Source organism: Neoarius graeffei, chromosome 19 (genome assembly GCF_027579695.1).
Source record: "Neoarius graeffei isolate fNeoGra1 chromosome 19, fNeoGra1.pri, whole genome shotgun sequence".
NCBI lineage: Eukaryota > Metazoa > Chordata > Actinopteri > Siluriformes > Ariidae > Neoarius > Neoarius graeffei.
In genome coordinates, this window is record NC_083587.1 from 39052232 (window position 1) to 39078683 (window position 26452).

The 26452-nt window shown below is 40.4% G+C and overlaps 1 protein-coding gene across 3 annotated transcripts in view; it reads right to left on the minus strand.

Annotated features, from left to right (window-relative positions):
* Positions 1-26452, minus strand: part of asap1b (ArfGAP with SH3 domain, ankyrin repeat and PH domain 1b) — a 209564-nt gene that overhangs the window by 10976 nt on the left and 172136 nt on the right. For 2 of the 3 annotated variants that reach the window (XM_060900055.1, XM_060900054.1), the window contains 5 exons: positions 26195-26310; positions 24958-25025; positions 17447-17554; positions 17098-17317; positions 157-318 (listed from right to left, as the gene is read on the minus strand). In XM_060900055.1, coding sequence (XP_060756038.1) covers positions 157-318; positions 17098-17317; positions 17447-17554; positions 24958-25025; positions 26195-26310 — 674 coding nt within the window. The remainder of the gene's footprint in view (positions 1-156; positions 319-17097; positions 17318-17446; positions 17555-24957; positions 25026-26194; positions 26311-26452) is intronic. The other variant, XM_060900056.1, reaches the window with a different exon arrangement.

The window sequence follows — 26452 nt, forward strand, 5'->3', positions numbered from 1 at the left end:
ATGGGGATTTAGATGTTAAATGTTAGGTGTTACACAAACACCTCACATTGCCATCTTGGATTATACCATCATCTAGCTAACATTTTAAAGCCAGGCGAGAGGAAAGGGGCCCTTGTTTTTAGCTTCTGTGATGGGAATAGACCCGCAAGAGCGCACCTTTACACACAGGGGAGTGAGAGAGTGGGGTAGGGGGGTCTGACAGCGTGCGTTTGTGGCCGGGGGGAGGGGGTGGGGGTCTCTTCTTGGATAATGTGGAGCTGCTGTTAGCAGGGATCTGGGAGCCGGGGGAGAGCGGGGAGGATGACAACGATGGCGGAGCTAGAACAAGGGTAAACAAACAAGAACACAAAACACACTCAAAAAAAAAAAATCATCATGCAATGAAATCATGGGCAAGAGCAATGACCGATATCTTTTTCTGTTCTGACAAATAGAAAGAGGGGAACAAGGGAGGAGAAGACAGAATGAGGTAGATGAAATGGTCGGGGGGAGAGAGAGAGAGAGACGCGATACAGTTAACTATATTTTAATTAATTTAACATGCGTTTCATTTAACATTGCTTTTGGCATACCACGTTTAGCATTATTAAATGTGATATTGGTAAGCCTAGCTATTGCTAGCTAACTTTAAATACCAGTTTTATTGATTCTGGTTTATTAAACAGGATTTCCTCATTCCTCTTTCTGGACTGGCATATATATTTTTTGCAGACTAATTGTGTTTAGATTTATGAGTGAACAGCTTCAAACGATTCATGCGAATAAGCAGCAGTCACATTTTACTAGCACAGCATTGGCGAATTCTCAAATCTCATGGGTTAGAAGTTGCTGATTAAAAATTTTCTCTCTCAGCAATTCTGATAACAGAGCCAACTGTAAGGTAAATCACCGATGCGCTCATTCTAATGTGTTATTGTTTCTATAGTAACAGTTAATTTACAGAGACATGTACGACAGGCAATCTACATAATACACGTGCATGGTTACTAATAAACAGATCAAAACAATGTTATTTAACTAAGCATAAAATTGCTGATGTGTTGAATTATTCTGTACGGAAACATTTATTAAAAACAGTTATGGAATGCGTCTCCCTGACACGACATGAGGAAGAAACATTAAGAAGAACCCAAGTCAAAAGGGAATCTGTCCCCTTCTGGGTTACACCGGGTAGTGCAATTATGGGTCATTACTTTTCTAGTATCAGGGTCGTTTGTGATTTCAGAAAAATGATTTTAGCTACTTAGAATAAATTTGTGTTGTTTAAGAAAGAAAAATGTATTAAAATGATTGTTTACGGCTACTGTATTTGATAACTTGCTGGAAAGGTTGCACAACATTAAACAAAACTATAAAATGTGTGAAAAGTACGTCATTCATTAATAAATGAAAAAAAAAAAAACCCCGAAATCATTCACAAACTGCAGTGGTATAAGAGGAATAAAATCGAACATGCTGTAACAGGCTTACACATAGCACCACCTTATTGTTCTTTACATATACCTTGTTTTCACAATGGCTGTTTTACAGACACCTTAAAAATGGCTGTAATGTTCTTCCTTGATTAGCCTGGACAGCAAATGTTAAGAACAGCTGATAACTTCAGTTTGATACAAGACCTTTAAAATTAAAAACGCTCATACTCGAGTTAATACACTCCGGATGACTTGACTTAGTCAATAACACAGTTACAGAACAGAAATTATTTATAATTGAACTTTCTGGTGTCACCCAGATGAGGGGTTCCTCTCAAGGTCTCTTCCTCTCGTCGCCTCATGGATTTTTTTTCCTCGCTACCGTCACCGCTGACTCTCTCATTATGGATAAATTTAAATTGGATAACCAGTTTTCTGTAAAGCTGCTTTGTGACAATGTCCATTGTTAAAAGTACTATATAGATGCAATTGAACTGAATTAAATCACGAGCCATTATCGAGCAACCCTAAGCTCAGCAGAATGCTCCATCTTGCAGATCATAGGTTGAGATGCAGTATACTGAAAAAAGGCATTCTTCCATAATTTCTCTATAGGTTATAATTTAGACCAGCTACATTTTTTTAAGTCCTCATCTACAGTGATGCTTGAAAGTTTGTGAACCCTTTAGAATTTTCTATATTTATGCATAAATATGACCGAAAACATCATCAGATTTTCACACAAGTCCTAAAAGTAGATAAAGAGAACCCAGTTAAACAAATGAGATCCAATATTACATATCTGTGAGCGGCAAAAGTACGTGAACCTTTGCTTTCAGTATCTGGTGTGACCCCCTTGTGCAGCAATAACTGCAACTGAACGTTTCTGGTAACTGTTGATCAGTCCTGCACACCGGATTGGAGGAATTTTAGCCCATTCCTCCATACAGAACAGCTTCAACTCTGGGATGTTGGCTTGGCCATTCTAAAACATTAAGTTTATTAACCATTCTTTGGTACTGTAGAACGACTTGTGTGCTTAGGGTCGTTGTCTTGCTGCATGACCCACCTTCTCTTGAGATTCAGTTCATGGACAGATGTCCTGGCATTTTCCTTTAGAGTTCACTGGTATAATTCAGAATTCATTGTTCCATCAATGATGGCAAGCCGTCCTGGCCCAGATGCAGCAAAACAGGTGCAAACCATGATACTATCATCACCATGTTTCACAGATGGGATAAGGTTCTTATGCTGGAATGCAGTGTTTTCCTTTCTCCAAACATAACGCTTCTCATTTATACCAAAAAGCTCTATTTTGGTCTCATCCGTTCACAAAACATTTTTCTAATAGCCTTCTGGCTTGTCTGCGTGATCTTTAGCAAACTGCAGATGAGCAGCAATGTTCTTTTTGGAGAGCGGTGGCTTTCTCCTTGCAACCCTGCCATGCACACCATTGTTGTTCAGTGTTCTCCTGATAGTGGACTCATGAACATTAACATTAGCCAATGTGAGAGAGGCCTTCGGTTGCTTAGCAGTTACCCTGGGGTCCTTTGTGACCTCGCTGACTATTACACGCCTTGCTCTTGGAGTGATCTTTGTTGGTTGACCACTCCTGGGGAGGGTAACAATGGTCTTGAATTTCCTCCATTTGTACACAATCTGTCTGACTGTGGATTGGTGGAGTCCAAACTCTTTAGAGATGGTTTTGTAACCTTTTCCAGCCTGATGAGCATCAACAACACTTTTTCTGAGGTCCTCAGAAATCTCCTTTGTTCGTGCCATGATACACTTCCACAAACATGTGTTGTGAAGATCAGACTTTGATAGATCCCTGTTCTTTAAATAAAACAGGGCGCCCACTCACACCTGATTATCATCCCATTGATTGAAAACACCTGACTCTAATTTCACCTTCAAATTAACTGCTAATGGGCAATTCCATGTAAATGTCAACCTCACCATGCAAAAATAAAGCAGCATGTAATACATCAAAACCACTCCCAGAGATATCACCTAGGCCTGTATTTTACAGATGTGAATAAGTTGAACCAATTTGTAACCAACCTAATATGTCACTGTCAGTCTTTCTTTCTTATAATGTAAAACCCAAGCTAAAATCAACTTTGATCATGCACAATTCTGTATTATTGCCACAAGCCACAGAAATGTATGCTAAAATCCACAAAACAGCAAAAAAATAGCCATCCTAAATATTATTTAAGAACTTTGATAGTTTTAGCTGATATTTAGAGAGTTTTTCAAAGGGTTATGGTGGTTAAATTGCTGATTTTCTAAACATATGCCATGTCTATTTCAGACGCGTCACATCCATAACGGAATTTCGTCGCATCCATAACGCTGACTTTTCCTTCCGAAACTCTGCATGAAATACAAAATATTTTAAACAAAGATTTTTTTAATATTCACCTTGGACCCCTCTATCAAATGGATATCTCCATTTCGACATTAGGTTTACAATTTCACAGAGTTTGATAAAAATGTACAGTCACCCAAGAAAAGTGATACTTTTTCTGTCACATCCATAACGCATCTTTTATTGGCATTTTCTGGCATGCCCTAGATGTACTATGGGAATTGTTCTTGTTCTATCACTTCTCCAGTATGGTACAGCCTTAAAATATGCAACACCTGTTTAAATACTGGGAGACGACAAAACATGCACTGGGTCATTTGTTGCCATTTTGAGTTCAAGTGTCACGTCCATAACGCTGGAATTGCTCTAATCCTAAAGGTTCACATACTTTTGCCACTCACAGATATGCAATATTGGATCATTTTCCTCAATAAATAAATGACCAAGTATAATATTTTTGTCTCATTTGTTTACCTGGGTTCTCTTTATCTACTTTTAGGACTTGTGTGAAAATCTGATGTTTTAGGTCATATTTATGCAGAAATATATAGAAAATTCTAAAGGGTTCACAAACTTTCAAGCATCACTGTATGATGTTTACATTACACCAGCTTTGAGGGAACATTTTTATACTGAACATGACCCAGAATGAAAAAGTGGTAATGAAGATGGTGACAAAAATAAATATTAAAGAACAAAGCTGAAACCAGACTAAACCACAGAGGGGTTTCAGAAAAGGGCAGAGTTCAGGTTTATGTTAGAAGAAAATGAGTGACTCCAGAACCAGAGACACTGGCGGCAGCAGGGAAGTGCAAATATGAATGAAATGCATTAATAGAAATCGCTGGACAAACAACTCAACACAGACCGCATGGAAGATTACGACAGAGAGGTTTTCTAAAACTAAAAACGATATTTTTGAAGGAATGTTAGTCATTTATGCTAAAGCCAACAGTGAGATCATTTCTGTACTTTAGCAGCCAATGAAAAGCTCAGTCCAAGATCATCAAGAAAAGATAAGCGACAGCTCGGGCAAAGCTACGATGAGACATTCCTTCAGCAACAGATCATGCAGTTAAACTGCAATGGAAAGGGACATCGAGCAAAACCTAAAGGTTCAGGTCAGTATTAGTGTCGGCGTCATGTTAAGTAGCAAACAATGACAATGGTCAGTCGGTGTATACTAAGGGGAAATAAGTATTTGTAGACATTTTTCTTCTTATTTATTATACCTCCAGTGCATATATCCACATCAAATTTACACACAATGTCTTTTGATTTTGTACCAGGGAATATGAACAAAATGTACCGGATATATGTATTCATTAAGCATAAAAGCCGAAAGCATAGAAACCCACTTCATGAAGCTTGCAACGAACAGTTCTTGTGGTGACGTTGGTTCCAGAGGCAGTTGGAACAGCGGCTATGCAAATTGTACACATTATACACTGTGCTTTAACAGGAGCTGAGCTATTGATGCTCCTAGACACTTCCATTTCACAGTAATAGCACTTACAGTGGACCAGGGCTGATCTAGCAAGGCAGACATTTTACAAACTGGCAAATAGACACACACATATATATATGAGTTAAAGTGCAGCCACCTTTCATTTGAGGGTATTGACCGCTTGGCTGTTATATGGCCTGACGTGTGCTAATCCCTCATTATTTCACTTAAAAGTAAGCAGTTAGAGTTGCTTCCAAGTACAGCACTGCAGATTTGGAATCTGCTGCTGTTAAAAGGAAAGAACACCACTGGTGAGCTAAGGAGCACCAAAAGCCCCCCCCCCCAAAAAAAACAACAACTCTGGAAGAAGAATTCTTCCTGTGATGAAGTAAAAACCATTCACAACATGACCCTCCATGATGTCGGTATATCCGTGTCGAAGTCAACAATCAAGAGAAGTTTTCATGAGACTAAATCAAGAAGGTTCACCAGATAAGTAAAATCACTGGTAAGCTTCAAAAACAGGAAGACCAGATTGGAGCATACCAAAGACATATCAGAAAGCCTGTACAGTTCTGGAACAAAATCCGATGGACAGATGAAACAAAAATCAGTGTCTACCAAAATGATGGGAAGAGTAGAGAGAAAAGAAGGAACTCACCAAATGCTTCAAAAGCAACCGAAAACTTTTTTAGGCAAAGTTGCAAGAACCTTCTGCAATGCCAAGTTACTTATCTGACCTGAAGTCAATTCAGCATGCATTTCATGCTGAAGGCAAAACGCCCCAAGAACAAGCAGGAATGGAAGACAGCCTCAGTAAAGGCCTGGCAGAGCATCACCAGGGAAGAAACCCAGAGTATAGTGATGTCTTTAGGTTCACTGACTGCAAAGGACTTGCAACTAAGCACCGAAAACGAGAGCTTTATTTTTAAACGATTGTGTTCGGTTGTCCAATCGCTTTTGGTCCTTTTTAAAGGGACCACATACAAAAAGTGCTGTATTTCCTACACTGTTCAGGTACAGCTTTAAATTAAAGCTGAAAGTCTGCATTTCAATCTCATATTTATTATTAGCGGCATGGTGGTGTAGTGGTTAGCACTGTTGCCTCACAGCAAGAAGGTTCTGGGTTCGAACCCAGTGGCCGACGAGGGCCTTTCTATGTGGAGTTTGCATGTTCTCCCCGTGTCTGCGTGGGTTTCCTCCCACAGTCCAAAGACATGCAGGTTAGGTTAGTTGGTGGCTCTAAATTGATCATGAGTGTGAATGGTTGTTTGTGTCTTTGTGTGTGTGTCAGCCCTGCAATGAGCTGGCGACTTTTCCAGGGTGTACCCTGCCTCTCGCCCATGCTCGGCTGGGATAGGCTCCAGCTCAACCCCCACGGGATAAGCAGTTACAGATAAAACAAACATTCATTATTAGGTTTCAACACAGATAACAACAATAATGTAATGTCCAAATAATTATGGACCTGACTGTCAATGTCGGGTTTATATAAAACTAAATTCAAATAAATCAAGTTCTAGATTTAACTGCTGCTTCTGCAAAAAAAAAAAGTTTTCACAAATTGCACCTGGTGTAAAAGATGTTCAAAAGCTTTCACACAACTGGTAGCAATCAAGTTCAAGTTCAAGACCTTCCTCAAGGTCTCAGGGCAAACAACACTCAAAAGCATAAGCTACAAAAGTCGAAGCAAAAAGCATCCCATAAACATCCCTGTCAATCGAAGTGATTCAGTAATATACAGGTGAAAAGTTTACAGCACCACAACTAATCGTACGCAAGATTTCACAGCATGCTCTCGGATTCATGATAAGGAAGGCAGAAGCCAGCTGTCGAAAAGGATGACCTGAAAACAGGAACACAAGTTACACACAGAAGTTCATCAAAGAGACCTCTGTAACCTTGGGGAGCTGCTGCTGATGATGATTGGTCAAGAGAAATGAGCTAAAACTGAACCATAATTTTGCAAACGCCGAATTACTCTTCCCCTAGATGTCTCGAAGCTGTAACTGCCAACAACAGCTTTGCAACAAAGTCCTAATGTTGTTCATTTGTGGGGTCTGAACGCCCCCCCCCCCCCCCCCCCCACTAATCAATCAATCAATCAAATCTTGTTTTAAACATCACTTAGTTTATGCTTATGAATACATACTTTTGTTCATAAGGCAAAAGATATATGTGTAAATCTGAAGCGGATGTGTCTCTGCGCATACTTATTTCCCCTCACTGTAAACTACAAACAGCTCTGATTCTAATCACAATGCAGTGTCAGTGGGTTAAATTCCACTAGAGGCTCAGAATGAGGTCATATCAGGATTAAAAAGGACAGCAAGGATGCAAAAAAGGCAGATAGTCACTGATGTATGGCCGAGTGCTAGTCACAGTAGCATAGTGTGAATGAGAACCAAGGAATGCCAGAGGAGGTGCTGTGAGAGAGAGAGAGACAGAGAGAGAGAGAGAGAGAGAGAGAGAGAGAGAGAGATGGAATTTTTCATAGAGGGTGTCATTTAGCCAAAAAAAGAAGAAAAAAGGTCAAAGAAGAAGAAGGCTTATATTATATACATGTGAGAACAAGTGTTTTACTGGGAAACAGGCCACTCATATTTTTCCATATGAACAACATCTGGGACATTGAGCAACATTATTCAATATGTCACTCATCACTTGTGAGGAAATCAATGAATTGTTTTGATAAATTTGGGTGCTTTTTTTTTTTATTTTGGAAATGTGTCTATATAGGGCGGCACGGTGGTGTAGTGGTTAGCACGGTCGCCTCACAGCAAGAAGGCTCCGGGTTCAAACCCAGCGGCCTTTCTGTGTGGAGTTTGCATGTTCTCCCCGTGTCTGTGTGGGTTTCCTCCGGGTGTTCCGGTTTCTCCCACAGTCCAAAGACGTGCAGTTAGGTTGACGTGGGGCGGCCTTGGGCTGAGGTGCCCTTGAGCAAGGTACCTAACCCCTGACTGCTCCCCAGGCGCTGTAGTGTGGCTGCCCACTGCTCCGAGTGTGCATGTGTTCACTGCTTCAGATGGGTTAAATGCAGAGGATGAATTTCACTGTGCTTTAAGTGTGCATGTGACGAATAAAGGTTTCTTCTTCATATAATAAAAAGAAAAATCACACGTCGGCTTGAAGATGTGAAATTTATCTTCTCGTGTTGAAAAACTCTCATTTTTCATACGAAATACGTCGCAGGTCTGAGCGACATTTAAATAATACCGGCTGGCTTTTTTATCATTTTATCATATATCAGATATCGTATATATTCCATTCAGCTAGCATGATACTAAACGAGTGGAAGACAAGTTCAATATCGTGCTAGCTGAATATCTGATATACCACAAAAAAAGCCACCAGTATTATTATTATTCTACTACATACACACTTCCAGTTTTTCGATGTCCGTTATGTTTTTCTCTTGTAAATATGCGTGAAGAATATCTAATAAAGTTTTGGCAGCCTTTCGGGTGTTCAGCACGTCTTTCTCTTTCCCGGTGAACAAAGAAATGCTTCTGTGCATCCACAGCAGAAAACTCTCATATTGAATATTTGCATCAGCTCCGACGTGTGACATGTCTTGACAACCATACAATATCGTAAAGCATATTCAACGCTCATTCTCCGTTTGGTAGAGTGACATAATACACGTAGGATAAGCGATGTACTAACAATACTGCATGCTATCAAATCAAATGAATGAAACACGCTGGAATGGAACAGAATACTTTTTTTTTTTTTTATTCCATCAAAGAAAAAAAAAAGTGTCCTGTATGTATAATAATTCCCGATATTTCACTCCGATGACATCATTCCTAGTGTTTTCCTGCTGACGTGATATACATTAAAATGGCAAACTGGTTCAAAATTATTATTTTTTGTGGATGTGTCTGTATAATAAAAAGAATACAACATGGTGGCGTGATGATATGGAGCTTGTCTTCGTGTGGTGAGCATGCTGAACATATGAAGTGAACAAGTGATAAATTTTTCAACACGAGAAGATAAACTTCATTTCTCCAAGTCAAGGTGTGACACTCTTTTTATGATATAAACACCTTCGCAAACAAAAAGTACCCAAATGTATCACAACGATTCATCGATATCCTCAAGCGTGACATAGTGAGAAATATTCTTTCAGCATTCACTGGATATGAGCAATCCCACGCTCTGATTGGCTACTCCACTATTAGGCTATCAGCTTGTATACCGTGAGTAGAGAAAAACAAAATGGTGGCACGTGTTACTGAACCAACCGAACGAAATAAAAGCTCTACTCGAGAACAACACCCCAAAAATTGTTAAAGTATTTAAAAGAAACAGAAGTAGCTAAAACAGGGGTTTTCAAAGTGTGGGAGAGTCCGCCCCCCCCCCTCAGAGAGCAAATAAACAACAGTGCCCCCCCCCACACACACAATTTTTGTTGTTGCTATACTTATTGTTCCATTCGTATTTTAAAAAAATGGTTGTTGTACACATCATGTCTTTCTTTTACACATTTTAAACATCTGTGCTTTTTAAAACATCCTGTTTTACACATTTTAAACATCTCATAGCATCGTTAACTAGCACCTCTTGGCAGACACACACTGTGGCAGTGGAGCATCTTCAGATCCAGTCCATGAAAATCCAAACTTTAAATAATCGTGGTCATACTTCCTTCTTTTTTCAGTCCCCCCAGGATTCTGCGGGCCTTTTTTGTGATTGTTGCGGGCTAAAATGTCTGATGTTGGGGGGTTTCCAAAAAATTGCGATGAAAGTTGCGGTGTTTTTTAGGTTTTTGTTGCGATTATATCGCGGGAGGAAGTGAAAGTTGCGAGAAATTGTTGCAATTTTCTCTTTTTGTGATTAAAATTGAGTGATATGTTAAATATTAAGTTATTACTGAAAAGCTATTGATTAAAAAAAACAAAGACACTGAGAAATGGTCCTATAAACAACTTTACCAATATAAAAGATTACTAAGACTACAAAAATGCAGAAAAATAGGCTTTACTTATCCAAATGCACCTGTTGGTTCAAAAGTTAAAGTGCATAGAACCTCACAGCACAACATGAAGTTACCTTAAAATATAATATAAATGCCTCAGCTTTCAAGTAAGAAAAAAAAACAAAAACTTAATACTAGTACTGTGTGCAGGCAGTCTCTCCTGAAGACTAAATTAAACAATAATTATAAACTAATAAAATAAATGGCTCAGGCTTCATAGAAGAAAAAAACAATTTGAACAGAATCTCACAGTATGATGCTGAAGCTGCCTAAACAATGGAAAATAAAATACCATTTTGGAAAAAACGTTGGCATCCATTAATTTCTTGTATTAAGTAAAAAAAAATGATGTAAAGTGCACACAGTCCTTCACTGTAAACATAACACACTTTCAGTAACAGAATTTAAGCCTACATAAACACTGACTCGCACACAGTGTTGCCAGATACTGCTGACGTTTTCCAAAACCCGCCAAAATGCACTTAAAACTGCCCAATCTGGCAACACTGCGCACATGCTGCTTCTCTTGAACGTATACACGGAAGTAAGGCGGAAGGTAGTTTGTCGACGTCACCTCAAGACAACGCCAACGATTGGTCAAATTTGGGGGAAAGTTGCGGTGATTGGATATAATTGCAATGTTCACTGCCCTGAATCCGCGGGGATTGGTTGAATTTGCAAATCGCAACATCGCGAAATCCTGGAGGGTCTAGTTTTTTGCTTGGCCCAGACTCTGTCTCCTCACTCACTGTAGCTTTAGGTACTAAAAATCGGTCCATTTTGTCTCTGGCAAAGGCTAGCTGAAGTTCGCTAAATGTCCGCAATAGTAACTTATTCTGGTTTGTGTTTCCTCACGTTGCGCCCCCCCTGAAGAACTCTGGCGCCCCCCAGGGGAGGCACGCCCCACACTTTGAAAAGCCCTGAGCTAAAAGAATATAGCCCCCCCCCCGCCCAAAAAAAATCTCCTCTTCCACACTCCAGCCTAGTCGGTGGGTTTTCACCAACCGCCAAAAACCCGAAGAAAGAAGAAATCATTCCTCCCCCCCAAAAAAAAGCAACAAAATATGGAATAAAAGTATTTGATGGTAAGAACACGTCATTTTTTATTTTTAAAGAATTATTATTGCATTTTTCACAAATTGCTGCTGTCATTTTGCCAGTTTGTTTAGATTCTAAGTGGAAATGATTGTCGGACGTTTTGTATAAAGTTTTTATTTATCGAATTTGCAAAAAATAAAAATGCTCTGTTTCTCAAAATCCAGTGAATGTGGATAGAATAAAACAGTTATTCCACTAAATCTCATCGTACATGGTTTATAGCCGACTCCGCGTCACGTGCCTTGTAGGCTATCAGCTCATGTACGACCCGATTTTGTGGAATAACTCATAATAGAATGCATCATATGTATTTAAGTGACAGAAAAACATCTTTGCCCACTTTTTTTTTATTCCATATACTCTTCTACCCCCATACTGCTGTTCCAGTCTTCAACATTTAACCTGACACTGCTTTGTTGTTCTCTGACTATTCTCCTCCCTGATGATGCTTTAGCTATTTATTTTCACTTCACTCAGAATGAAACGTGCTGAAGATGTGTATAATAAGCAGCGTTTACTCTGACTGAATCTCTCCATTTTCCTGTCTTTCCTCCACTCTCACTGTCTTTCATCTCCTCCCACTTCAAGCCCTCCTTCTCTCTCACTCTCTCCTTGCTTCTGCTCTGTATCGACTACAGCTACGGTTTTCTTGGGAGAAACATCTGCCTGTTTCTGTATGAATATCAGATGATGGAAATTATGAAACCTAAATTCAAGCATCGAAGTTTTCAGTATATGTGGTTACTAAAAACAGATGCTTCTTGATACTTCCTGTCCAGACCTGTAGTGGCAAACAAATAATAAATGAAAAGTGGATTTAACTTGACATCAAATATCTGATCATTTAAAGCTGCCTTCAGAAGATAAAGATTTCGTTCATGGAGGTTGCAGAAGTGTTCCATGAAGACGTGCTCACTGTACCTTAGCTTTTAAACCAGTCACTAGTGATGGCACTTATTCGTGATCTGTGATACAGTTCTATTGCCCGTCACATGCAATGCCCTCAAGTTTTAGAACAGCAACGCCAATTCTTTTGGCTTTCCTATACACTGAAGACATACTGTATGGTCCGAGATCAAAAGATGAACGAGACGACAGATCAGGATTTCAGCTTTCATTTCCTGATCTTTATATCCAAGTATGTTTGAACATGGCACATTTGGTGGCAGGCCATGCAATTTTTATGTGAGCAAAACTATAGGAACAGCTAGTCTGAAAGTAAATAACACTTAAAGTTGCAGTAGGTAACCTGAATAAAAAGAGTCATATTTGCTAAAACTGTTACTATGCCCCACCAGCAGTAGATGTGCGAGAGATAGGCTCCTCTGGCTCCACCTAGTGCTCATAATACCATTTGCAAGAATCCACCAGACCCGAATCAAAACAATCCATCCTGGATATTGTATTATTACATCCCCTCCGTTATTTATGGGTCTAACAGCGGAGCACATTCAGCAACAGACTCCTCCAACTCTGCTGTAGCCAGTTCTTCGCTGTGCCAGGACATTGTGCATTGTCACACTAGTTTATTTAGTGTCTTCCTTTCTACGAACACATCAGAACTGTCAATGGAGCATCTCAGGACAGAGCCAGTCTTCTAAAGTTTATTGAGCTTCCTTGCTCGAATGCTGCCTCCCTGCAAAGATAACAGCACTTGCATCGCTCCTGTGGAGGACAGCCTCATGAGGACAGTTGAAAGTCACACCTGGAGGACGCTCTGGACTCTTACAGTAATGCTTTTATGGCTGAGGACTACAGTTGACTTGCTAACTTTAGGACTGCAGTTGTCATGAACAGTTTATAACATCAACGAAACTGACTTCATGTTAAAACTGTTAATGTTATAGTCATGTTGTCTGTTGTTGCCCAAATGAGGATGGGTTCCTTTTTGAGTCTGGTTCCTCTTGAGGTTTCTTCCTCAAGTCGTCTGAGGGAGTTTTTCCTTGCCACCGGCTTGCTCATTGGGGATAGACTAGGGATAAAATTAGCTCATGTTTAAAGTCGTTCAAATTCTGTAAAGCTGCTTTGCGACAATGTTTATTGTTAAAAGCGCTATACAAACAAACTTGACTTGCAACAAAAGACTGGTAAAAGAGCTCCAACATCTTTCTGGAAACATTAAAAGACCTGAGCTTCCTCATAAAGTCTGTAGTCATTTAGGAATGACCAAACTTCCTTTGGGACAGGGGCCAGATATTACGTTTTCCACAACACCAACACCCTCCTCTGATGAAGGCTCAGGCTGAAGAGATTCTGAAGGATTCCACATAGCTGGTTTGAACAAACCTAATCTGTTCTTTGTCTTTATACCTGAAGGTATGCTTCGTATTGCTCAGCAGTTCCTTCAGATATTTGGTAAGCCTGAGAATATTTTTGGGAAAACATTCGACCCTGCTGACCGGAACAGTGGTGTCTGGGCAGAACGGGATTGAGCCTTCTGCAGTAAACAAGTTATTGCCTTGTCCATGCCTACCTGTGGCTGATAAGGAAACTATGTCTGTGATGAAGTCTGTCATACTGTTAATGTCTTCTCCAGCTGGCTCAAACACCACCTCCCAGTCTGTGGTCTCCAATCTGACGGGCAGAGCTTCCTCCGTTTCCCATGAACAATGCTCTCTATGACAGACTGCCTTTGGAAAACAGGCAGGAACGTTGGTGCCGGCAGAATCAGGTTGTGGTCAGAATATTCAATGGGAGGGAAGAGCAGATGATCTGTATGCATCCTTTACATTTGCATACAGGAGGTCCAGGATTCTGTTCTCTTTGGGTGCACAGTCAACACACTGATTAAAACTTTGGCAACATGGTAGAAAATGATGCAGGGTTGAAATCAAAAGAAAAACCTTCGGGTGCAGAGTCTGAAGTCTCATGACAGCAGAGTGGATGACGTCACGTGACTTCCACATCAGTTGCCAGTGGAATGTACACAATGGCAACCGTGAATCCCCTTGATGGATAAGATGGACTTAGACCAAAAGCCAACATCTGAACAGTGCAACAGTGACAATCTTTAACCACAGCATGTTCACAAATGGTGCAATCCCTTCACCTTTCCTGTTACTGCTCAGTCTCGTGTCTCTGTGTACCCTTATTGTCTGAAAGCTATGACGGAGGCATTTGGGTCTGGAATACCCTCATACAGCCTCAGCTCTGTAAAACAAACAAAACTGCATTCCCGATGCTCCTTTTGGGTCTCGATCAGCACTTTGACCTTGTCCGTCTTATTAGCAAGGGACCTCATGTTCCTCATAATGATCATGGGAACAAAGGGTTTGTGTATCATCTCTGTTTTTCTTTTGAGTCCAGCTTTGCTTGCTCTGTATAGTATGGTTTCTCACATCTCTGATACTTTCACATGGTTTAACACATCTGGCTGTAAATATTAGGGAAATTACATTCTAGATGGAAAAAAAAAAATCAGGAAATGGAAGTTGAAATTTATGACCTATTTTCTCATTCATCTTTTGATCTCAAACCCAAATGTCTTCAGTGTATAGCAAAAACAAAAGAATTGGCTTTGCCAAACTGGCACGATGAAACTGCTCTTAATTATTTTCATTCAGCTTATATTCAAAATTTGCGAATGGCCATTTTTATAAACTTTCTTCTTTACAACGGTCTAGACAAACAACTAATATGAGTGATAGGCAAGAGGAGTTAAATGCTTAACTTTGGCTATAAATAAAAATAATGTGGTGGCTATTCTTGGGTTTCAGTCACGTGACTTTTCTTAGCGATTTCACTTCTGGTAAAACAGCTGGTGGTCTAGCAAACCAAAACGGCTGCCGTAGTGCAAACAACTAGTGATAATCAGAGTACGCTCGTAATCTCGAAGCCACTGCTCGCTTTAGATATATTCAGTAGATTGCTATGTGCAATGGAATCGACCCCTACAGTCTGGGAAAGAAGGATGTGTCATACAATCTCGAAAACTACCCTTCAGTCGAGTTCCCAGACATCTCGAACTATCTGGTGTTGCAAACATCCTTCTACACCGCAAAACAGATGAAAGCGTGGAAGAGTATGGAGGCTTATAACTATTTTGTATGTGGCTGGGTAAAGGACCTCGGTATCAAGTCGCTGCCGAATGAATCCTGTATTGTTTTTGCCCGTGTATGGGTTTTTTTTTTTTTTTTAAAGCTTTTCGTTCACGTCTTTACAACGAAGCGCTGCAAGTTGAAGTGTAAACAAACAGTTTGCTTGATTCTCACTTGTGCTGGCTCTTATCTCTCGGGTAAATCATTCACAAAGATCATCAGAAACCCCTTTAAAGACCTGGATCTTAGTTAAACAAGACAGTGAAGTGATCCCGGCACATTGTAACTGTATGGCTGGGTAAGAATTTTGTCGCAACCTTCATGCATATGGACTTCGTGAGGAGTAAACAAAGAAACAGTTGGGGACTTTAGCGCTTTGTGACTTTAAAAAAAAAAGTACTGTAAAATAACGACACACAGCAAGAAAAGCACTTGGAAAACGCTAAGGACGTAGCTGAGCGGGAGATACAAACCTTTCACCAAGTCATCACTGCAAACTCCAGCGTGCTTCGACTCAGCTCCCTTCGATTTCAGTGAGAGGTTCAAAAGCTACCTTTCTTGATGTCTTTTTGTGAAATCCTGTGTTCATTCACCCTTTTTTTATTAGTTCACGGGGAACCCTGAAGAAACGTATCAGTTTCACGGTTTGATCAATTCGAACAACGCAAGCGTAAGGCATTTTTCATGCGAGCAATGCACCTTCTCCGTACAAACGCTTTGCCAACTGAACTTCGGTAGAACACCAGCTAAAGTTTTGAATAACCAATGAGGCGGACGTGACGTCACGTGAAACCCAGGAATAATAATGTGACGTGGTTATATTTTGTTTAACAGTGGCGCTTCACCTTACCAGAGGAGCGGCCTCGTGCCACGTTCTGTGAACAGACGAGATACACAGATTGTGAAGTGGAGAGACTGTGGAAACACAGACTTCTGTCTATTTACTGTCTGGTATGATGAGCCTTGAGTGAAATAATTTACATAAATGCATGCAGTTGGCTACAACAAAAGATCTGCTACAGAAGCAGCTCTTTTCATGTTTAGAAAACTGAAGTCACTGACTGACAGACAGGTGGCGGGTTTTTTTTTTCCTCTCCACACAATGGATTTATTTATCAAACTAGCTAGGAATGGATTTATTTGTAAATCATCCATAGGCACATTTACACAAGAAATTTAGTATTCATGAATGTCTTATTTAAAAAGAGATGGGGGAATAAAAGCATGCTACTCATGCCTCCGTGTGTGTGCAAATTTACACATAAATAAAACGATCCAACATAAACCTCAATGGTCATTTTTTTATGTCTTAAAAATTGCTGCATTTTTCTCTACAGATTATGCCGGCAAGCTTAAATTGTTTGTGCATTTTTAGTTACACACAAAAAATTATGAATTAGTGAAACCCAGTTCTTTTACAGTATTAGCATTAACTGATTATCTTTCTTTTTTGTGACGAAGGATTTATAGATTACTGGAGGCTTACATAACCCTCACAAATCAATCAGTGAGTAGGTACGAGCACACCTGAATATCCTCTAGACCACATTTAGGGAATTAATGCATTGTTACGATGAAAGACCTTGATTTCTAGGTCATGGGCTGAACAACACAGGCTCTAATAGTTGAAAAGACATCATCTGTAGGCAGCCTAAAGATCACTTGTAGCAGAAGAGGACGCAAACTTGTGCTTGCTGTTTCCATAATGTCAGCGACTGGTGCGTTCTTGAAGTCTGTTTTACCTTTTCCTGCATTCCTGGGTGGTAGAGGTGGTGCATCACTAACAGGAGAGGAGGGACAGTCCGTGGAAACGCTGTACATCTGATTGGTGAACATGCCATAGGAGAGGCGCGGTTTATCACGCTGGCCAGAGAAAACCGGGAGGGAGAGCTTATCATGAGGCGACAGGCTGGATGAGTGACAGAAACTCTGTGGTCTCCGGTCTTTCTTAATTGGGCTTGGCTGAGGAAGAGAAGACGTGAGGCAAAAGCATGATTGTGTGCTTAATTGTGTATGGTTTTAGACAGAAAATGTCTATTTTTCCAGAGGATGGAAAATTACTAGAGCAAAGTGGGGTGTGCAATATCACACCTTGTCGTCAAGATCATCGTCACTCTCATCCATGTCCTCCAGTCGAAGATTCCAGTCATACTCCACATGAACCTTTGGATTAAACTTCCCCTCTGCAGCCTGCATCAACTAAGACAAAAAAACACACAGGCGTCATTTCATTTTCTGTCCAATTCTCTGCTGCCATCCAGTGGACAAAGTCTCAGTGGCAGTCTTAAAGATTAAACTGCATATCACGGGTAAATTCAGGAGCAAGATCAACGTAATTCTCCTATTTTATATTAAACTTTGGTCAAATATCCGTCACATTTTGCATTTTGTGCAATTTTTTTTACCTTGCGCAATACCAGAAAAATTCAGTTGAAATCAAGACATTTGAGGTGAATTGGTCCACCTCTGAAAAAACTTGGCATTTGGATTTCCCGGGAAACATTGATTTTCGTGACGTCGCGTGCGGGACGCCTCCCTCTGAATCCTACGTCAGCGCTGGTTTGTTTATGAGAAAACGACCTGGTGGTTTTCTGCAAATTTCTTCAACGTTATCGCATAATTATTAAAATGGTTAACAGATGTATTGTAGGAGGGTGTAGCAACACTACATTCTTCATCCAAAAGGTGAAGCAGCATTGCGCTCAGGTGAAAATTCCATATTTCAATGCAAAATCGCTCGCTGCTAAACTTGGTCTACACAGGCTGTGCACTGAAACCGTGCAAGCTCTCGCAGCCTGCTGGCGCTTCCGCAGGTGACGGCACAAATCTGGCTCCAGACTCCCTTGGGATTTTTCCAGACGCGTTTTGTTATTTTATTTTATTTTTCTGCTGTAGACAGATGGCCTTGTGCAAAATTACCCTTCTGGATGAGTGTGTAAAGGGACATACTTTCATATAAAAAAAATTAATTAATTTGGTTCTCGTTTTTCTGACCAGTAATTTTTTTTTAAATAAACTCAATAAAGGAACATAACATTTCTTCCCCATCACTAGCTTCTTACTATATTATATGTAGCACTTGGTTGAATTTACTACTGACTGCTAATACAAGATAATGCCATTCTTTTCACAGTTTGCTTTATTGTTTTCTGACTTTTTTTTTCCCCAGGAAGGATTATATAACCAATTGAAGTGATGTCTTCATCTTTGCACCCAAGTGTCTGCTGTGTCTGAATTTCAGCATTCTGTATGCATGTTTGTTTGTTTGTTTTTTTAAAGTACAAACCAAATTTTCAGAAAAGTTGTGGTACTTTCCAAAATGCAATAAAAATGTCATTTGTTAGTTCACGTGAACCTTTATTTAACTGACAAAAGTACAAAGAAAAATTTTTCAATAGGTTTTACTGACCAACTTAATTGTAATTTGGAAATCGAAACAAAGTTAGAATTTGATGCCTGCAAAACACACACACACACACCAAAAAAAAAAAAAAAGAGGAGAGAGACATTATTACAATCGTTTTACATCACCTTTCCTTTTAATAACACTTTTTAAATTGTATAGGATCTACAGATTTGCAGTTGGAAATGTTTGCCCATTACTGCTTGATACAAGACTTCAGCTACTCAACAGTCCGTGGTCACTGTTGTCTGATTCTCCTCTTCATGATGCAACATACATTCTCAATAGACCCCTTGCACTGATGTCACATTTACGTTAGCAACCGTCGCTACCCTTGTCTTGAGGGACATGCGAACTTTTACATACTGAAGATAAGCAAAGATGTCAGATGTCTGATGAAAACTACAGCTAACAAATCTCTACTACCGGATTACTTGGATAATCTTAGTCGGAAAGAAGCAAAGGATAAATATACATGGAAATTAGAGTTTATTAGCGGTTATGATCCGTACAAAATTCCTCAAAACGACTGAAGTGACGATGTAGATTTATGACCTCGTGTTACTACATAGATGTTGGAATGCACCTTCTTTTTTCCCCCCGAAGAGTCCCTACATGGAAGAAAGTGCATATTCTGGACCAATTTAATTTTTTTTTATATGAAAGTATGTCCCTTTACACACTCATCCAGAAGGGTAATTTTGCACAAGGCCATCTGTCTACAGCAGAAAAAAAATGAAATAACAAAACGCGTCTGGAAAAATCCCAAGGGAGTCTGGAGCCAGATTCGTGACGTCACCTGCGGAAGCGCCAGCAGGCTGCGCGAGCTTTGAACGGTTTCAGTGCACAGCCTGTGTAGACCGAGCTCTTCCGTTTCTCTCTCATCGTTCAGTCTTTTGGGAAACGATGAGTACTAATCCCATCAAGATTGGTGTTGCTACACCCTCCTACGATACATCTGTTAACCATTTTAATATTTACGCGATAACGTTGAAGAAATCTGCAAAAAACACCAGGTCGTTTTCTCAAACCAGCACTGACGTAGGATTCAGAGGGAGGCGTCCCGCACGCGACGTCACGAAAATCAATGTTTCCTGGGAAATCCAAATGCCAAGTTTTTTCAGAGGCGGACCAATTCGCCTCAAATGGCTTGATTTCAACTGAATTTTTCCGGTATTGTGCAAGGTAAAAAAAAAAATTGCACAAAATGCGACAGATATTTGACCAAAGTTTAATATAAAATAGGAGAATTACATTGATCTTGCTCCTGAATTTACCCGTGATATACACTTTAAACTACAAAAGCAAGAAAAACACCTTTGTGTAAAGAATTTTTCCCCGACATCAGCTTTTTGGGAACAGGATGTTGCAAAAGCCAAAGCATTTAACCTCAAAGGACTGCTACCTGAACTGTTGGCTAGATGGTATTCCCGGCCCTCCACGTCTCACCAACCCCAAGGACATCTAGTTACACAGCTATTTGCCATGTGCAAATATATGCGCAAGGGGTCTATAGGAGACAGATCTGACCTGGCAGCAGGCCAGTCAAGCGCACGCACACACACTGTCTATAGAGCCATGCTGTTGTAGCCCATGCAGAATGAGGCCTGGCATCGTCCTGCTGAAATAAGCATGGACTTCCCGGGGAAGCGATGTTGCCTTGATGAATGTATCTCTATAATCCTAAAATATGCCACAATACATCAATGGTACCTTCACTCTCACACACACACACACACACACACACACACACACACCCACCCATGTGTGTGGGCACTGATGCACCCCCCAGCATTCTCTGATAAAACGCCGGATGATCGTGTTCACCTTTAGCACCGAAAACTCGACATCCAGTTTTCCCAAAAACAAGCTGAAATGTGGACTAATCTGACCACAGCAAACGTTTCCACTGTCTTTCGGTCCATCTGAGATGAGTTCGGGTCCAGAGCAACAGCTTTTCTGCAGAGAACTGATGAATGGCTTCCTCCTTGAGTAATACAGTGTCTGGTTGCATTTCTGGATGCAGTGGCGGACTGTGTAAATGACAAAGGTTTTCCAAAGTACTCCCAAGCTCATGTGGCTATATCGGTCACATTAGCATGATGGTTTCTCAAGCAGTGCCGCCTGAGGGCTCAAGAGTCAGGCACATTCAACAGTGGTTTCCAAACTTGCCCTTTACACACTGACATGTCTCTGAATTCCCTGAATCTTTTCACAATAATACGCGCTATAGATTTTAAAAGACCCAAATTCTCTGCAATTTTGAATTGAGAAACGTTCTTTATGAATTGATTAACAATTCTTTCATGAATTATAGCACAAAGAAATGAGCCACGACCCATCCTTGATTGCCAAGACTGAGCTTTTGGTGCACATGCTCCTTTTATACCCAGTCATGATACCCTCACCTATGACCAGTTAACCTGCTTATTTTGGAATCTTCCAAAATGGTGTTACTTGAATATCCTATAAACTTTTCTGTCTTACTTTGCCTCCATCCAAACTTTCTTTTCTTTTTCTTTTGTGTGTCGCAGGCATCAAATTCTAACTTCATTTGTATTTACAGAATACAATTAAGTTGGTCAGGAAAACTACTGAAAATGTTGTTTGTACTTTTGTCAGTTAAATAAAGGTTCACGTGAATTAACAAATCACAGATTTTGATTTTTATTACATTTTGGAAAATATCCCAACTTTTCTGGAAATGGGGTTTGCAGTTTACCAATTGCTCCTCTTGCAGTATAGTTCTAAAAATAACTGCTAACCGGTGATTTTAATTTGCAACCCCAATTTAAAAAAAAGTTGGGACGCTGTGTAAAATGTAAATAAAAACTAAACGCCAAGATTCGCAAAATCAGGGAGACCCTATATTTCATCGAAAATAGTACAAAGACAACATATCAAATACTGAAACTTGGTCAGTAACATGATTGGGTATAAAATAAAAAGAGCATCCCGGCGAGGCGGAGTCTCTCAGAAGTAAAGATGGGGAGGGGTTCACTGCTCTGTGACTGTGTGGGCAAACTGCAACAATTTAAGAACACATTCCTCAATGTAAAACTGCTAAGAATTTGGGGATCACATCATCTATGGTGCACATCATTAAAAGATTCAGAGAATCTGGAGAAATCTCTGTATGCAAGAGACAAGGCTGAAAACCAATATTGGATGCGTGTGATTTTCAGGCCCTCAGGCGACACTGCATTAAAAACAGACAGGATTCTGTCGTGGAAATCACTCACTACGTTTACATGCACATAGAGAGAATCGAATTTCTGCCGTTGCTCGACTGAAATCGAAGTTCAAAATGCCATGTATACACCTTAATTCGGCTGAAATTGAACCGAACTTGATTTCTCGGAATCGAGCTACACGACCTAGTTTATGCGATTTCTGCCGAGCTATTTTGTGCATGTATACCCTATCGAGCTAGTTGTCGAGCTACTTCCGGAAGTGACGAGTGACGAGACCACAAGCGGGAAACACAACAGCCTCGGTCGGCATGACAACAGTAGTAGCGAGCAGCAGAAGAGGTCAGGAGGAACAAACGGAGAAGAGAAAATGGAGATGTAGAGCTCTCTGAAGTGTGGGTGGAGCACAGAGGACGGCAGGACAAAGCTTCTGGTACTAATAGGCTTTTTATTGTCAGACTTTTCAGTTTAACAGCCTACTTTTATTCTTGAGAGAAAAACACACACACGCGCGCGCTGTGTTCTAGTCCTGGGATGAGCTCTCCCCTCTGCCTCCTTAAATAGCGCGCGGTTACTGGGAAGACACACAAACAGGTTAATTACCGTCAGGTGTAGTTATTCTGCCACTCACCTTCCCTGGCTCCGCCCTCCTGTCACAGACCGGCGCTTGACCACGCCCCCACTGCCACAGGCAAGCAGAAACGTGCACTTCTGGAGCAATGAGGAGACAGAGTTCATGCTCATTCAGTTTAAGGAGTTGAATATATTAAAATTCATGGACGGGAGAAAAACGCGCAATGGAGAACACGGAACTGATAACTTTGTTTACACTCTTGAATAGCTCTTCTTCATGACGACAACCGGAAGTGTACCAACACGATGGGGCGTTGCGCCACCTGTGGCTCGGGTGCACAATGCACCTCACACAATAGCCCGATTTCAGTTGTGTGCATGTAGGATTGGATTTCTCTGGCACCCTGCTGGGACCTTCAGCTCGATTACCGACAGCAGCTCGATTTGGATGTGCATGTAAACGTAGTCACTGTATGCACTCAAACACTTCAGAAATCCATTGTCTGTCAACATAGTTCATCACTTCATCCACAAATGCAAGTTAAAACCATATATATATAAAAAACGCCGCTGCCTTCTGAGCCTGAGCTCATTTATGACGGACCGAGGAGAAGTGGAAAACTGTCCTGTGGTCTGACAAATTAAGATTTGAAAATCTCTTTGGAAAATCAGGGCTACCAGTCCTCCAGGCTAAAGAGGAGATGGATCATCCAGCTCGTTGTAAGTGCACAGTTCAAAATCCAGAATCTATTATGGTATGGGGATGCACTAATGATGCACTGTCTGTCTTGCTGAAATAAGAGCAAGACAGACAGTGGGTAGCTTCCACATCTGGGAAGGCAACATTAATGCTGAATGATGTATACAGGTTTTGGAGGCAACATGCTTCCATCCAAAGGACAACTTTTTTCATGGAAAGCCTTGTTTATTTCAGCAAGACGGACAATGCCAAACCACTTTCTGCATGTATTACAACTGCATGGCTCTGTAGGACGTGTGTTCAGGCGCTAAACTGGCCTGCCTGCAGTCCAGACCCATCTCCCATTGAAAACATGTGGCGCGCTATGAAGTACAAAATACGACGAGAGAGACACGGAACTGTAGAGCAACTGGGACAGCATTTCACTTTCAAAGCTACAGCAACTGGTCTCCTAAGCTTCCAAACTTTTACAGTGTTTTTAAGGTGATGCAACACAGTGGTAAACATACCCCTGTCCCAACTTTTTTTTTTAATGTATGGAGTTCACTGGAGTGCCATAAAAAAAAGAATATAAAAATATTGAAAAAGAATAAGGAAGTAAAAATAAAAGACAGTTCTGAGGAAGGCGGAAGATTCACGCTGAAACTGTTAACAAGGTAACGATCTTAAAATCCTTGTCTAAGAAACGAACTTAAAAATACTTAGTCAGACACAATGAATTTCCACTACATAAAAATAAAAGAATAGGAAAACAAAACACGTCTTTTTTTGCTTTTGCTATTCCCTTTTGTTTTTTTTCCTTTTCCCCCCCATCTCCATCATTTGCTTGAGTGGCCAAGCTGTCAATCAACTGGCTTTGGGTGGGCCTTCCTGCTCAGGCTTAAATTGAGGAGTCAATTCTTGCACACCTAAATCCTGCTTTGCACAGTGTGAATATGGTAGTGGTTTGAATCCAGGAGGGAAGGAGAGGATTTGCTTCCTCCGTGTGTACACTGGCCATTATCCGATCTTATGTGTATACAGCTGTAGTCTTGTCAGAAGTGGCACTTCTATGACAGTGTTCCATTTCCCCTACATTATTTGTGCATAGGCATAGTGGGTACTGCCACTGCCTCAGAGGTCAAAGATCACTGGTTTGAGGCCTCAGCCTGGGTCAGCGCTTAAAGGAACAGTCCACCGTACTTCCATAATGAAATATGTTCTTCTCTGAATTGAGACGAGCTGATCCGTACCTCTCCGAGCTTTGCGCGACCTCCCAGTCAGTCAGACGCGCTGTTACTCCTGTTAGCAATGTAGCTAGGCTCAGCATGGCCAATGGTATTTTTTGGGGCTGTAGTTAGATGCGACCAAACTCTTCCACGTTTTTCCTGTTTACATAGGTTTATATGACCAGTGACATGAAACAAGTTCAGTTACACAAATTGAAACGCGGCGATTTTCTATGCTATGGAAAGTCCGCACTATAATGACAGGCGTACTAACACCTTCTGCGCGCTTCGACAGCGCATTGATACCTTCACTCCTGATATTAAAATGAATATCATGAGAAATTCTTCATACAATTCTGTATAGCCTGTTGAAAAAAGGGGGCTTCAGACAAAACATCTAGTCAATCAGTTTTGAGCAGGGCACAAAAGCCAACAACAGGTAGCTGCTGAACACTGGCTCATTACACTTTTGCCAACTTCGATTAATTACTGGATAGATGAACATTTTAAAAACACCATTAACTTACTGCCTCTGCAGACTGGTCGATTCTCATCCGCCTGGCCACATCCAGTGCTGTTTCTCCATTGTGATTGGCTGAAAGTAACATGGGCAGACAAATGACAAGTTAGTACATAGACAGCTATTGTCAACAAGAAGACCGAGTCATCTATATCCCCCGCCCTATATACTGAATTTCAAGATATTGTCACATTTTTCAAGTTCTGCTGCAGGAAACCAACCCTACCTCTTTACACTGACCTCAGCAGCCCATGGCATAAACCCACCGGACCTTTGGTCCAGCTGAGCTAAAAATCAAAATTTCTCACATTTCTTAGTATCAAAGCATATAGACATTACTTAATCAACACATACCAACTTTCAAGACCATAACACTCATAGTTTTCAAGTTCTGCTCCGGAAACAAAACCTACCCCGAAGACTAACCTGAGAGACTAAGTCTGAAATTGTTTCCATGGAAACATGAAAAAATTCAATTTCTTAGTATGAAAAGACATCACCTTAACATGTATACCAAGTTTCAAATCCGTATCATGAATAGTTTCAGATATATGCTCCGGAAACGAACATTGCTCTTAGAAACCAAGTCAAAATCTATTTATGTAAAAAGTTGAAAAATACTTTTGTCCCCCCCCAAAAAAAATCCAAAATAGCAAAAGGCACCAGTTCACATGTTGCTTGATATGTATACAAAGTTTCATGAAGATATATTCAGTAGTTTTAAAGATACGGCCCGGAAATGAAAACGTGACCGGACAGAACCTGCCACCAAACTTCGTTTGGGAGGGGGATAATATAGAATTATTTTTTTTTAAGCCAATACTAAAGGCAAGGAATGTGTTAATACATGGGCTGTGACAAAATTATTTGTAATACCAACCATTTATCTAAACATTTGTGATCTAAAACAGATAGCACATGGTATGCTTTTTTTTTAATTAATCAAAGAATTCTAATTCATCCACTGAATTAAGAGCAAATAAAGAAAATTTTTACAAAATAAAAGCTGCAATATAGTGTACTGTACATTCCCCAAAAGCTAAAATACAGCTTTATACGCGAAGACACTACAACTTGCCCATGACATGAAAGTCAGTGGGTGAACAAACTACTTGCTGATCATTTCACTGTTATTGGTTGGCATTTCATACAAAAAGAGAATTGCGTTTATATTGTCGTCACCCTAAATTTCATCACAAGTACTCTCACCCCCCCCTCGTGTGTGTGTGTAAATGTATACTCACTGATATCAGTAGCAGGCTTGCCTCTCAGGAGTAATTTTAAGCATTCATGCTTTTCATAGATGCAGCAATAGTGCAGGGCTGTGTTTCCTCTCTCAGTCTGTTTATCGAGATTTCCACTAAACATACACAGGCACACCCATACACACACACGCGCGCGCGCACACACTATTTGAAATCATTTCAAAAGGCAATGCCATAATACTTAACATGAAAACAATAACGTGAACGCAACATTACTGGTATTTAACTTTCTTAACT